The sequence below is a fragment of the Meleagris gallopavo genome, chromosome 2 (assembly GCF_000146605.3).
Source record: "Meleagris gallopavo isolate NT-WF06-2002-E0010 breed Aviagen turkey brand Nicholas breeding stock chromosome 2, Turkey_5.1, whole genome shotgun sequence".
NCBI classification, from domain to species: domain Eukaryota; kingdom Metazoa; phylum Chordata; class Aves; order Galliformes; family Phasianidae; genus Meleagris; species Meleagris gallopavo.
The window spans coordinates 46558360-46571993 of NC_015012.2; the positions used below are offsets into that span (position 1 = coordinate 46558360).

At 40.6% G+C, this 13634-nt stretch overlaps 1 protein-coding gene across 1 annotated transcript in view; it reads left to right on the top strand.

The window, feature by feature from the left end:
• The window catches only part of SASH1 (SAM and SH3 domain containing 1), a 518758-nt gene that overhangs the window by 410911 nt on the left and 94213 nt on the right, over window positions 1-13634 (top strand). The window contains 1 exon segment of the mRNA XM_019612896.2: window positions 8960-9088. Coding sequence (XP_019468441.1) covers window positions 8960-9088 — 129 coding nt within the window.

A 13634-nucleotide genomic window follows, 5' to 3' on the forward strand; every position in this document is an offset into this window, starting at 1 on the left:
CGTAATTGAAATAGAAAACGAAATCAGAATTTCATACAGCACAATCACTGTTAAATAAGATTGCAGTGCTTCTTGGTTCACTGAGCTGTTTTAGTGCATTTCATTGTTTTACTGTATTTCACCAGTACATTCAGCTCAGAGGGAATCACCCTTTGTGAACACTGGTAAAAAGAAGAAATCAGTTTTGACTACACTTGGATATAAATTTGACCAAGGTTTGCTTTCTCTGAGTCTACCATACAATTTAGCCCCTTGCCAGATACTCTAAACCTGTGAGCTCAAACTTACTTTTTAACTCAGTTGTCCAGAGATGCAGTTGTCTACTCTGGTTCCTTTGTCTTTAAATATCCAAGTTATTGTTTTTTCCTTGCATGTTTTGCAAGTTCTTAGGGTTCTTTTTCAGGTTACTGCTTCAATGAGTTGCACAGGACCAACCTGCCACAGAATTGTTGTTGTTTTTTGTTTTTTGTCGTGCTACGACTGGATAGAAAAGATAGAATTTTAATGAGACCTTATACACTATTACAGTTGATTGGTCCAGCTCACTGAGATGAGGACTTATTCCATCACCTACATAAGATATTTGTTTTTTGTATATCCACTTCACTAGACTTTAGCCTATGCAAACCTGAAACCACCCCCTAGCATGTTGAAGTTCCTGATGCTGAAACAAGAAGTTCATTTCCATCTCTGTAATGGTGCTTTAATAACATATAGTTCGTTCTTAATTCTTGCCACTCTTCTGTATATCATTTGTTTCTGTTCCCAGGTGCCAGGGTAGTTGATGTATACAGAGGGATGCATTTCCATTCAGTGTGGGAAAAAGATTTGGCAAATGCAGTGTGTGAAAGGAGGAGGCAGTGATAAACAGAGACACAAATTAGTGATAGATGATGTCAAGTGCAGCTCTTGCATGGCTTGAGGAGTTGTTCATTTATGCTGCTTTACAAGCTGGCAGCAATTACCTGTGCCTGACTGATGGCCAGTTGGGTGGGTAGGGATGGCCTAGCAGTTATCAATGTAGACTAAGAGTTCTGATCTGTTTTTTTGATGAGCTTATTACAGATCACCTTGAACAGAGGAGGATGGAGGATAATATACTGTTATTAGGGAAGCTGGACATTAAGGATGCTTTGAACAAACTTTTTATTCAAAAAATGTGCATATAATCTTGTCCATCAAGATAACAAGCATCTGAAAGAGCTGGTTCTGCTTCTGATAAATATCCGCTTTATAAGTATGTTGGAATGTACATTTGCATTGATAAAACTTTTTCCTTTAGCATATATATATATATTTATTTATTTATTTATAAATTTTTGTTTTAAATTGTTTTTTTACATAGAGGACTTCCTTGGTTGCATGCCAGAGAGAGAAATACTGATTTTAATTTACCGTGGGGAGGAAAAGTAGATCGCATTTGTAATGCTTTTAAGAGGTGCTTTGTTACACCTGGAGATTTCAGGACTTTATGATGAAAAGTGAGGGGAAAAAGATGGTGGTGCGGTTGGTGAAGGAAGTGTTTGATTTGCAACAGCTTTGAAAAGAGGAAGAGTTTCTCTTGCTTTAATGATATGATAAGGTATCATATATAATGGAAAAAGGTTACACGGCTGTGTGATAAAGTTTCTGGATGTAGAGAGACTGTACTCTGAATTTAGTGGACTATATCAATTATTTCAAGTAAGTTATACAAAATCTTTTCTGTCAGACTGCACCATTGTGCCTTCTATTTATTGTAAAGAATCTCAAATTGTTTAAAATATGCTGCTGAGAGATTGACAGTGTTATTAGATCTATTTTTATAACCATCTGTAAAGCCACATAACTTAATGATTCAGTGCTCGGATGCCATAAAAATTAACAGAAAGTCTTCCATTGAATCAGTGTGATCTGTGTGTTTTCTTTGTTCTCTCAACATCCAGCTATAGAGAGGTCAAGGGAACCATGACAACCCTTCAACTCATCTAAAATAGCTGTTCTCAATATAAAAATGTCATGACTCCTACACTGTGTATTTTATGCCTTCCCCAGAATATCAAGATGAGTGTGAGGCTCCCTGGCCTCCCTCTTCTCTCTCACATTTCTGACCCCATTGACTGTCAAGATTGACTTTGAACTTGCCATTTTATGCATGGTGGAATTGTTTCTTCTCCTGAATGGAAAATTGTCCTTTCTGAGCCCTAGGAAGAGGCAGAGACGTTTTTATAGCAGCTTATTGGATATATTTTTAGCAGCAGCTGTTTTGAAGCTAAGCCAGAATGCAAAAAGTTGACCATATTCCTGCCAGAAATACATTGCTAGCAAAGGACAGGTAAGAGAGTCAGAAATTAATACTGTACACAATTATCATGAAGCTCTGCAGGTTTTCCTGTGGATGACTGCCCTCTTCATTTGAGTCTGTATTACTGTAACGTACACAAGTGCTACCCAGAGAGGTGCGTGGAAATGTAACTGCTCTATTTTGGAAAGATGTGTTCCTGATACAAGTCTGCCTCTTTACAAAGGACTGTGGAAGAATGTGAAATACAGTCTCTTTTAGATGAGAGGCCTAAATTCATGTGTTCATACAATTTGTAGTGCAGAAGGTGCTGTCACAGTTTTATCTCCAGCTTTGTGTCTGTGATGGGGATAGCAGTTCCACAGCCAGCCCAAAAAGGGGGGATGGGGGTAGGGGAACAAAAGGAAAAAAGCAAACAATGGCAATGATCTGAGGAGGAAAATAAACTTAGTTTTCTAATTATAATAGCCACATCATGGTTGCGTAGGGGAATATACACAAGGTTCTCTGAGCCCACACTGGAGAAAAGTGTTAAATGGGCTGGTTCAGAGTTGTCTGATGGAAACCTGAGCATCTCTTGCTGTCTAGATAGGCTAGTTCTGTTTAGCTCTGAAGATCTTTTTGAATGTGTGAAGTCCTCTTGAAAGCAGTGCTTTTCTTATGCACAAACATGTTCCCTTTCCACAGATGTTCCCATTTCACAACTTTTTTTGGTCCTTTTTCCTTCTCTCCAGCCCAAACAAGCCTGTTTGCTCTGGACCACATTCTGGCTTACATTTCTGTGCTCCTTACAGCTAATCCAAACCAAAGGTATTATTTAAACTTATGATCGTGTTCCACACATTTTTGGTAGATGTCCCTGTTAAGATTGAAGTGCCAGAAATAAGCTACTCATGTTTACAGCCATTCTCCACACAGTAGTTCTGTGTCTCAAGTATGGAAATGGATTTTTCACATCTTGGGCTGAGAAGATCAAAAGCATGCCTTTGTCAGGACATGATTGCAGAGCATTGCAAAAGACCATCTTCACTTTGGCTGTGTCCTTTTCATATACATTGATCAGTAGTCAAATTTTTCCTGCCGGTTTCTGAGCTGTTCCTAACCTTCCAAGATTATTCCTGTGCTGTGGCCATAGCTGGAGTGGGTACGGCGATTGTAACTTGTGTGGCTGCTTTGTGTGCTGTCATCTGTATTGCCATATGCAGCTGGAGACCCCTCTGCCTGGCCAAACAGGCTCAGAGCATTCACATTTATTTTACAAGTTAGAGATTCTCACAGTTGCATGAATTCCATCCCCTGGCTTGGAGAATGAGTGCATTTGTCTAATAACCAAGACCTCTTTCCTGGCATCTGTAGCTACTAGAATAGGGGGATGGGCTGGAATGTGCAGCTTTGTAATACACTGTCAGAATCTGAGGTAGTGAAGTACAAACTGTCATCGATGGTTTTTGGTTTGGTTGGTTTTTGTTGGTTTGTTTGGCTTTTTCCAAAACTCTTATTCTGCATGGAAATTTGAGCAGAAAGAACATATGCTGTGCTATGCCTAGGATTTAGGTGCATACCCAGGTTCACAAAACATTTGTTACTAGCAAAGGCAGTTATTCCTCCTGTCCTGGTAATTTTTGTTATACCGTCGTCATTATTCAAATATGAATGTATTTTTATTTAATTTTACTGCCAGTGAAGCTTGCTGACAAAACATTTTTCTCTTTACACTTTTAGATGTCAAATACAAAGGATTCTGTCATTCTATTAAGCTAACTGATGTGCAGTGACCGGTAAATCTTAGCTTCATAATAAGTGTGTCAGATCATTCCAGCTCCTCTTTGTAGTCACTCCATTAACATGAATCTCGATGGATTCCTCTGGTATTCACATGCATATCAGAACTAATTCTCTGGGCATTCCAGGGTAATTCATCTTCTACCCTCTGTTTTATGATACCAAAAAATGTTGTATGCATACATTATAAGATGGAAATTTATGAGCATTGTTTGACTACCAAAACTAGAAATCTGAGGTAATTTCAGTTTTCATTAAAACGTTTTATTAAGTAGTAATTTTAGGTTTGCCCCTTCAGAACTAGTGGGTCGTTTCACTTTTCCGAGTGTCAGATTATTTCTGAAAATGTCTCAAGAAGTAGCAGAGTTTCAGGAGAAACGTGTTGTTGCTTCTTACAAATAGAAATATTTCAGGAATGGTATTTGTAATGAATATTTCTGTTGCTTACAATATTTTGCTCCAGAGAAAATCAGTAGGATTACGTATCTTGAACGCTGCAGTTTGTGTGGCAATAAACACAACTGGTGCACAGCAGTTTTCGTGGCAGGGCTTTAATAACTGTTAAATATGTAGTAAAAGAAAAAGAGCTGCCATGAAGTCTTGTTTTCTCAAATATAACTGACCTAAAGCACTGAAGAGCACACAGTGGGTGCTGAATTACAGATATATCAGTAAGAACGTATTTGAAAGCTATGCCATTTTTCATTAGGGTCGCATAAGCTAATTCAAACATAGGATGGCCCCTGTGTCAGAGTGGGACTTAGTGGCACATAACTGAAGGCTTACTTTTAGGTTACACCAGCTTGTTAGTTTTGCTATCAAATAGCTGTATGCTATTTTCATAGCTGTGAAACTGAAGTGTTGACTCAAGTCTGTTTTTGTATTGGAACCAGGCCTGCACTGTCGGGTTATGCATAAGGAAGAAAGGAAATAAGCAAACAATTGAGTTTTGACTGTTATTTCTATTATTTTAAAAATCCTCTAGGTTTTGGCTTGCAAAGGAAACTATGAAAATTAACATCAACTTTTATTCTTTATGCATCAGGGTGACATCTCTTTAAAGTATTGTTAGTTATGAATGCTTTTATTGTTCTGTTTTATTAGGGAGTTTTTAGAATGTTTTAGACAATTCCTATGACTATCTTTGCCACCTTTGCCTTTCAAGGGAGATTAATGAGTTCTTAAAGTTCTGCACGTGGGTATTTTGTACTCAGTTCACTCAGAAACAGACTTGGAACACAAAGCACACTGGCAATGTCTGTGTGAGGGAGTTTGGAGCTGCTTGGAGAAGCTTTCAATTCAAGGCATTGACAAGCAAGAATTTAGAGTTCAAAAGTCATCTTCTGATTACTTGTATCTCCAGTCTGACATCACCAGATGTCTCATGTAGGTCCTCTCAGCTGTCATCAGTGCAGGAGGAAAGGGAAGAAAAATGAGACTTTATTTTTTTTTTTTAGCTTTGCATATTTTTAGTAGTACTTAATAGAATAGAAGTGGATTATGGAGGTAATCATATGCATTTAAGACACTGTGAGAAAATTTGAGGTAATGTAAATCAGATATATAATTGTCTGTACAGTTGTGGCATTATTTTCGTGTGTGTGACGTGGACGGATGCTGCTGGGTATGAAATACTTGCTGTCTTTGGCTTCAGTAACTTGTGGATCTGTTTTTCCTTTTGACAAAAGCAGTGCTCTTGGGATAATCTCCCATGTAAACTCAGAAAAGCTCTTTACTACAGAGAAAAAAATAGATTAATATCTTCCACTACAACCTCCTGGAAGGTTGAGATGTAAATACAAATGTTTACATTTTTAGCATCATATTTTCATAGGATCATAGAATCATGTGGGTTGAAAAGGACCACAATGGTCATCTAGTTTCAACCCCCCTGCTATGTGCAGGGTCAGCAGCCACTAGATCAGGCTGCCCAGAGCCACATCCAGCCTGGCCTTGAATGCCTCCAGGGATGGGGCATCCACAACCTCCTTGGGCAACCTGTTCCAGTGCATCACCACTCTCTGAGTGAGAAACTTCCTCCTAATATTTAACCTTCTCTGTCTCAGTTTAAAACCATTCCCCCTTGTCCTGTCACTATCCACCCGCATAAACAGTTGTACCCCCTCCTGCATATATGCTCCTTTCAAGTATTGGAAGGTCACAATGAGGTTTTTCTGGAGTTTTCTCTTTTCCAAGCAATTTCTGTCCTATAATCTGTTCGGTATGTTAAGTTTTCTTTCACATGGGACTTGTCTTCTTTGGAGTGTTGCCATGAGTTGTATTTGGAGCTTAGCCCCTCACTTGAGTCCTGTGCCTTGATTGAAGTGCTGTCAGTTTCTCCAGGCTTTGTGGCACTGATGGCCTTTGTCACTTCTCTGTTGGCTGCTCTTTACCATCACATGCTCAGCTGCAGTGGCACAGCCCTTCGTCAGCAGAGTTTAATTGGAGAGCTGTCACCAAGCTCATTTTCCTCTAGAGACAGTCACAAGCCTTTAGACTTGTGGAGACCTCCTTTACAGAAAGCTCCACGAGCCCTACACCAAAATATGTGAAAAGAGAATATTTGCAAAGCTTTGTTTGATCCTTTGTGCATTGCAGGCTGCTGTCTTACTCAATTTTAACTCCAGTTGCAGTAGAGCTGGCTTAGCTAAACAGAAGCTCACCTGATACATTTGGATTTGGAGTACATTACTCAATTTCAGAGTCATTACAGTAACTTTTTAAAGTAGCAACTGCTGTGCTGTATAATCTTTAACTACACACATGTATTCCCCAGTAAATTTACTATGTGAAATTTAAAGGGTCCAGAGTTCAGGAAGGAGACAGGCTCACAAAGTCCCAGTGTGCTGGGATGGAATGGCTGCGAATCAGGTTTTGTGTCATCTCTTTGAAACTCATGCAGGTTTTTGTATTGGCTGCAGCAGTGAGCAATTGAAGATTATGTTTGTGGGCTACTTTTTCTGCTTGGTGCTTGTTATTCCCCATGGCACAGTAGAGCTGCTTATCCATACACAGCATGCAGACCTTGTGAAAGACACCCTGCTGCATAGCACCAGTACCTGTGTGCTCAGGTGCTCAGTCAAGGCTATGGAGGCCACTGGCAGAGTGTCCACAGGCTCAGGTGAGTTTGGGAGTCCTTTTCTTACCCAGCCTGTTGGGAAATGACAGCTTGGGAGGAATTACCTGGAGAAGATGTGTGGTTGCTGCCCACTGCTTCCAAGGCAAGATAGGCTGCAGAATCTCTCTCTTTCATAAGGATGCCAGTGTTTTGTCCCCAGTGGCATGGAAAGCTATCTGTCTGAAGCTATGTGAAGTCCAAAGGTCCCAGAAGTGGGATCTTCTTGTGCTAAGAAACTCAATCTTGCAACAGTTGAGATTCCCATGTGAGATCATTGGAAGGTTGAGAGGTAGGAAATACAGTAAAAAATGAGTAAGCATGCATGGAGAAGTGTATATGTGTGTATTTAGTGAAGTTATTTTGCTTCAGCTGCTCCAGCAAGTGATACACAAGTTGTTTTCCATCTGTGCCTTACACACTAGTTTGAAGAAACCGCAGATGCTTCTGAGGAACCATTCTGGGAAATGTTTAATACCTACTGGGCATGTGGAAATGTGCTTTAAAAAAGTAGGAAGTGTGTTTTGCAAGTCTCAGGTTTGGTAGGCATCCTCATTGATTGAAGTAGGAGAGTTTCATTCCAATTACCTGGAACTGATACTTTGTTAGAGCAGACCTGCCTCTTCTGCACAGTCGTAACACAGAAAAAAGGACTATTTCTTTTCAAATGGCAATATCTTCTGTGGTTTATGTTTAAGATATTTCCTCCTAGCTCATGTTAACCCTGCAGTGCATCTTAGGTATGCTATTAGCATAATTATTTTTAAATGCTTTCTTAATTGCTTAGCTTTTTCTTAATATTGAAGAGAGTTTTGTTTGTGTTGCGTTTGTTTACTGATAGCAGCAGTGAAACAAAGCTGCAGAATATCAGAATGTATACACAAAGTATAGGTTGTTATCTTTTGAAGAATGTAAACAGTAACATACGCCTTTTTGAGGAATGTGACATAACATATGCTCTTACATAAGTTAGACAACAAGAGAAACAGAAGTCCTCATTCCTTGTTTTGGGCTTTGTTAACTGTATGCTTATTGTACCAGAAATTGTTAATCCACACTGCCCTCTCTGGCATATATGCCTGAAATTTACTGACATTTCTAATGCCACCTATAAAATCCAGCCTTTCTTTTCCTCTTTTATTTATCCATCATTTAAAAAGACGGAATTGATAGGTGACTATTAGGTTCCTGGCTATTGCCATTTTGTTAATGGGGTGGTAATCTTGCCTAGCAGAGCAGAGGTTTGGGACTGAGCGAAGCCTGTTTCTGCCTCCAGAGAATCTTAAAAGACCAATTGGCAAAGTGTCCCTGTGAGTGGTATAAACTCTCCTGTTCGAGTCATTTGGCTGGAACTGTTTGCAATCTGGCTGACTGCTTATAAGCAAGAAGTTTTAATGTTTGAAATTGCTGTTAATGATTGTCAAGGAAAGCAGGGCTACTCCCAGTAAATAACGTTGGTGGAACATATGTAATGACTGTCAATGAAATGAGCAGGCAGCTGGTTGGAGAACCAGATGGAATACGGCTGTCTGTGGGTGGGAGCGCACCGAGGCAGATTGTGCCCAGGCATAGTGCTGTGCACTGCTATCCCTGCTGGTTCTGGCTGTGCAGGAATTAGCAGGGACCCATGTGCTCCCAAGGGGCTGCTGTGATACCACAACTCATTGAAAGGATGACCTGCGAGCTGTGTGCCACCCATACTGCAGGGGTTGTGCTGTTACATTTAAACCTGATTTTTAAGTTGATTAATCTCTCATTTTTTCCCTTTGTCTCCACCACAGGATGGGTCGCTGGGAAACATTGATGACCTTGCACAGCAGTATGCAGACTACTACAACACCTGTTTCACAGATGTGTGTGAGAGGATGGAAGAGCTGCGCAAACGGAGGGTTTCCCAAGACCTTGATGTGGTATGTAGAGAGCTTATGACTTTACTAACAATGATTGCCATTTATGATCCAAAAGAGTCACCAGTATTTCAGTTCGATGATTTGAAAGTTAGTTTCCCACCAGGGAAATCGCACTTGCAAACATAAATGCATCAGCAACGTCAATTTAACACTTGGAAATTAACTGCTTTTTTTATATTTTTAATGGTTTTTTTGCCTCTCTGGGCATTCTGTTCCACATCTTCGCTGTCTTCATAATGAACCTTTATTCCCTCCGATATTCTGTTAAATACTCTCCCATATCTTTTTATGCCTGTTGTCTCACATTGTTGTTCCATATGCCATTGTGCAGAACTGGGCTCCACCTTTTTGATAGCTTCTCCATAGCTACCAATGGGCTACAGGTTGGTCTCCTCAAAGCTGTCCTTTTTTTTTTTTTTCCAAGCTCATTCTCCCAGATCTCTTAGCATCTTTTTGCAGAACACGGGTTTCAAAGCCCTGAAAACACAGTGACCCTGCTCTGAAGTCATTCAATTACTCTGATAATTCTTTGATTTCTTTCTAGCACAACTGAGGGTGATGTTCCAAGCATGGCCTGACAGGTGCCAAGTAAAAATGAAGAATGTCTTTCATATTCTGGCTGCACTGCTGTTAGTACTGTTCTACAAGACTCTCTGTCCAATTTCTGTGGAACAATCTGACCCAGACAGTCAGTCTCCAGTCTGCGTTGGTACATAAGCCTATTCCTTCTCAGGAGCAGGACACTGCGATTGTCCATGTTGAGTTTCATGAGGTTCCTGTCAGGGCACTCTGCCCTTAAGTGTGTTGACTGTAGCTCAAGGATGACATCATCTACAGCCTTGATGATGATGCCATCTATTTCCTCTTCAGATTTTTAATGGAACAGGCCCCAGAATAGACACTGCAGTGCTCTGCTTACAACTGGCCTTCAGATACAGCACTCTCTCGCTTGTTCCATAATTTCCATTTCCGTAATGTTCTGTTACATTTACAAATGTTTATCACTGCTTAGGATGTATGTGCATGTCTGTATTGTGCATGCCTGTTACTGATAGTCGTGTTTCTTTCATTTTAAACCTTTTCATTAGTTTTTGTGATGTTCATGAAAATCTTCTGTAACAGAGAGAAAAGAGATTTTAGGTCTGTTTGGTCTTCTGTGTTAAGTTTATGTTTCCCAACTGTATGATATGTTTCACTTACAGTTTTGTAGATATTTCCTAGAAAAACTTGCCTGATTCTAAACATGTTACTGAAGGAATTCATTATACCAGGTATAATGAATTTTCTAGTCATTGCAGAGCCTGTGAATTGTGAACCTGAAAATGTAGTTGTTCCTAGTAGTTTTGCTTTGAAACAATGCAGTGTTTCTGTTATGAAATGATTTTTATAAGGAATAGGTTTGTATGCTGTCATTTAATGCAGTACTTCTTACTTGAACATCTCAAGTTGTAAATCTCATATCCCATCTTGTTTGTTTGGGAAAACATGGTATGATTAGTGTCTCTACTGCATAGTGCTGTGGCAGAGCAGCCTTGGATCTGATCAGACTTCTGCAGTTCCTCTACGGGATCAAATTCTTTTTGATCATTGACAACTGAAGATGCATAATTGTGTTTTCTGCCTTTGTTTCCCCAGATCCTGATACATCCCCTGATCCAGGAAACATTTTCCTCCCATTCTCTAGCAGCTGTATCTGATGATGTGGTTTACTTTAAGGATACTTTTTGTCTTCTTGGGATTCTAGTTTGACAGCTGAAGGGCTACCAGAACTCATACTGACTTTAGTTATACAAATTGGCTGCAGGGTCAAGGCAGAGAGTCAGCTCAGCCCCACTCTAGTTTGATAGATTCTTCTTTATTTTTAAATGGGGAGAAGGAAATCAAGTGTCTTTTACAAATCTCTTCTTACCAAGAAGATCCAACTGTTAAACAAAAGATGATTGCAGGAAATCCATTTGTAGATAGACCCTTCTGTGTGTAGCAGTTGGCAGCAGAGAATTGTAGTTCGTGTGCAAGCCTCCACATACCTGATATGTTAGGTAGCTGTTGCCAGCCATGAAACTCCCTCTCCTGGCTCTTGGGCTCTTGGAAGGAAGCTCCTGTCCTGTAATGAGGCACGTGAGTAATGAGGCATGCTTTGTGGTAGGAGAGGACTCCCTTCCATTTGGACAGATGGGCCTAATTTGGCTGCCTTCTCTTCCAAAGCTGCTGAAGCCAGTCTGGGGAAAGCCATCTGAGCTTAATTAACTCACATCAAAGGTGCAGAGCTTCATGCTGGTTTAAATAGATGCAAGCTAACCCAAAACAGACCAGTGAGTGATTCACCAGCACATTCTGTTCAAGAGAAAGTATAGTCAGAGAAACTGGCTGTTGGAAAAGACATTCTGCAGACTCCTCTTCAGTGGCTCCATATTCAGCTTGCTCACTGTAGTAGACCAGTGATGACTTTTGAACTTTTAATTTTCAGTTGCAGTATCTTCTCTCAGACTTAAATTAGTGCTCAGTTTTTGCTACATCCATCACCAGCATAATCCAGACATCAGATAGCCATTGTGCTGATAACAGATGACATCACAGATATTAGCTCACTTCAACGACAGCATCCAAACAGCACTGACCACAGGTGAAGCTTGCTGTCACTAATAGGTAGTCAGGTGTGACTTGATAGGTACACTGGGAGCAGGGGATGGACATGTTGGCTGACATGTATTTTCACTGTGATAGAATAATATACCTATTTATAACCTGCTTTACAATGAGGGACTGGTTTAAACAGAAGAGCTGCAGAAGTGTCCTCTAAAGTAGTAATGTGAAAGACAGAGCAGATGGCTCATTTATTGTGGTGTCTTTCCTCTCTGTGCAGCTTGAGGAAAGGTAGTGTATTTGTAGGGGTTTGGAATTGTGAATAAAGTTGAGAGAAATACCAAGTTCACACAGCTTATCCCAGTAGCAAATATATGCAGTTAAAAAATGATTGTGCACTGATATTATTGGTCTAGCCCAGCTTCGTTCTGCTGTTCACTGTCCTCCTCGTGGGGATGAGGAAGGACCATGCCTAGCTCTGTAGCCTCTTCCCTGCACTGGGGAGGTGCTAGAGTTTTTTTTTTTCCCCCCCACTAGTGGTCTTCTCTTTATCCAAGCACTAGTGCAAAGAAAAGCTGATGAACATGTAATACTAGCGCTGATTCCCAGGGCTCTGCCAGAGTGAAGGCTCCTGAATTGTGAGAAGGTGTGCTATAGGGTAAGCCCATGCCTTCCACTGAGCTGAGGAACCGGGGAACAGGAGAGATTGTTGACAGCTCTCAATGCTACAGATGCTTTGTGTAAAGAATTATGTAGGTATTGGTATACACCTTTAGATTTTAAAGCAGGGTAAGTGTTAAACGCTGGAGACCACAGTTAGGTTTGCTGAATTCCCCAGGAATGAAGAGGAGTGGATTACCAAAGGGCTGAACGTGGTGCAAAAGCACCCAGTGAGGCTGCGTCCGAAGGAGCAGAGCAGTAACAAAGAAGTTGTTGAGCTGGCAGCATCTTACCAGGAACAGGCATTCAGTACTGGCTCACCCAAAGTGCCCTTTGTAGCTTGTTCTCTGAAAGGACAGAAATATGAAATATGAACTGTTTATTGCTGCTTCTGTATACTTTGAAAACAGTTTTAGCTGTTTGAGAGTGAGTGTTGATATCTTCATTGTGTATTGTACTTTCTAATCAGCTCTCCAACCTTCCCTATCAGACCATGGCCATTTCTGTCTGGATATCCTGCTCTCGCATTGAATTAAAAAAGAAAAATCACTTGATGAAATTGTTTGGGAGACAGCATATCTTTCCATAGAACAGTAGCTGCAGATGGAGCTAAACACAGATTATTTTTCCAAATGGCAGTGCAGTCAGGGATTGTTAGTTGTCCTTAACCACGATAGATGCTTTTTGCACTTTGGAATTTTGCCTCTGTTTTTGTAATGGAGAATGTGCTTGGGTTCGGACGTAAATGTTTGTGAACAGCATGGGAGTTGCCCACATTTCCTAGCATTTGGCCTATTCCTGTGTACCATGTGTTTTTTTGGCTGCGGTCAGAGTAGATAGAGCAAATTTTCAGGGCCATAATGGATGTATCACTGGTAATATTCAGCTGGACATCTGCTAAAATGCAGTTATGGCCAGAAAAGCGACTCCATGAGGATGACACCTTGTTACTGCTCGTCTCTGCTTCCTTTGTATCTTTGGGTTCATATCTGCTTGGCTCGCTGTCAAAACCAGGTTTGCCCTGCCCGTCAGCAGGGCAGGACATATTGATGTAGCTGTGAAAGAGCAAACTGCGTTCTGTTGTCTCATCCATCACTGACAGCGGCCAGCTAACTGCTGCTGCCAAGGCCTGCACTGTCGCTGGTGATCCCAAAGTCAAAGAGCAGCCCGAGGCTTCCTGATGGATTCTGACAGCTACGGTTGTGGCACTGGGGAGTTGCACTTATCTTTTGACTTGTAAATTACATAAATTCGAAATGAATGTCATTGTGAAGTGACAAGACACACAGTTTACCTCTTTTTT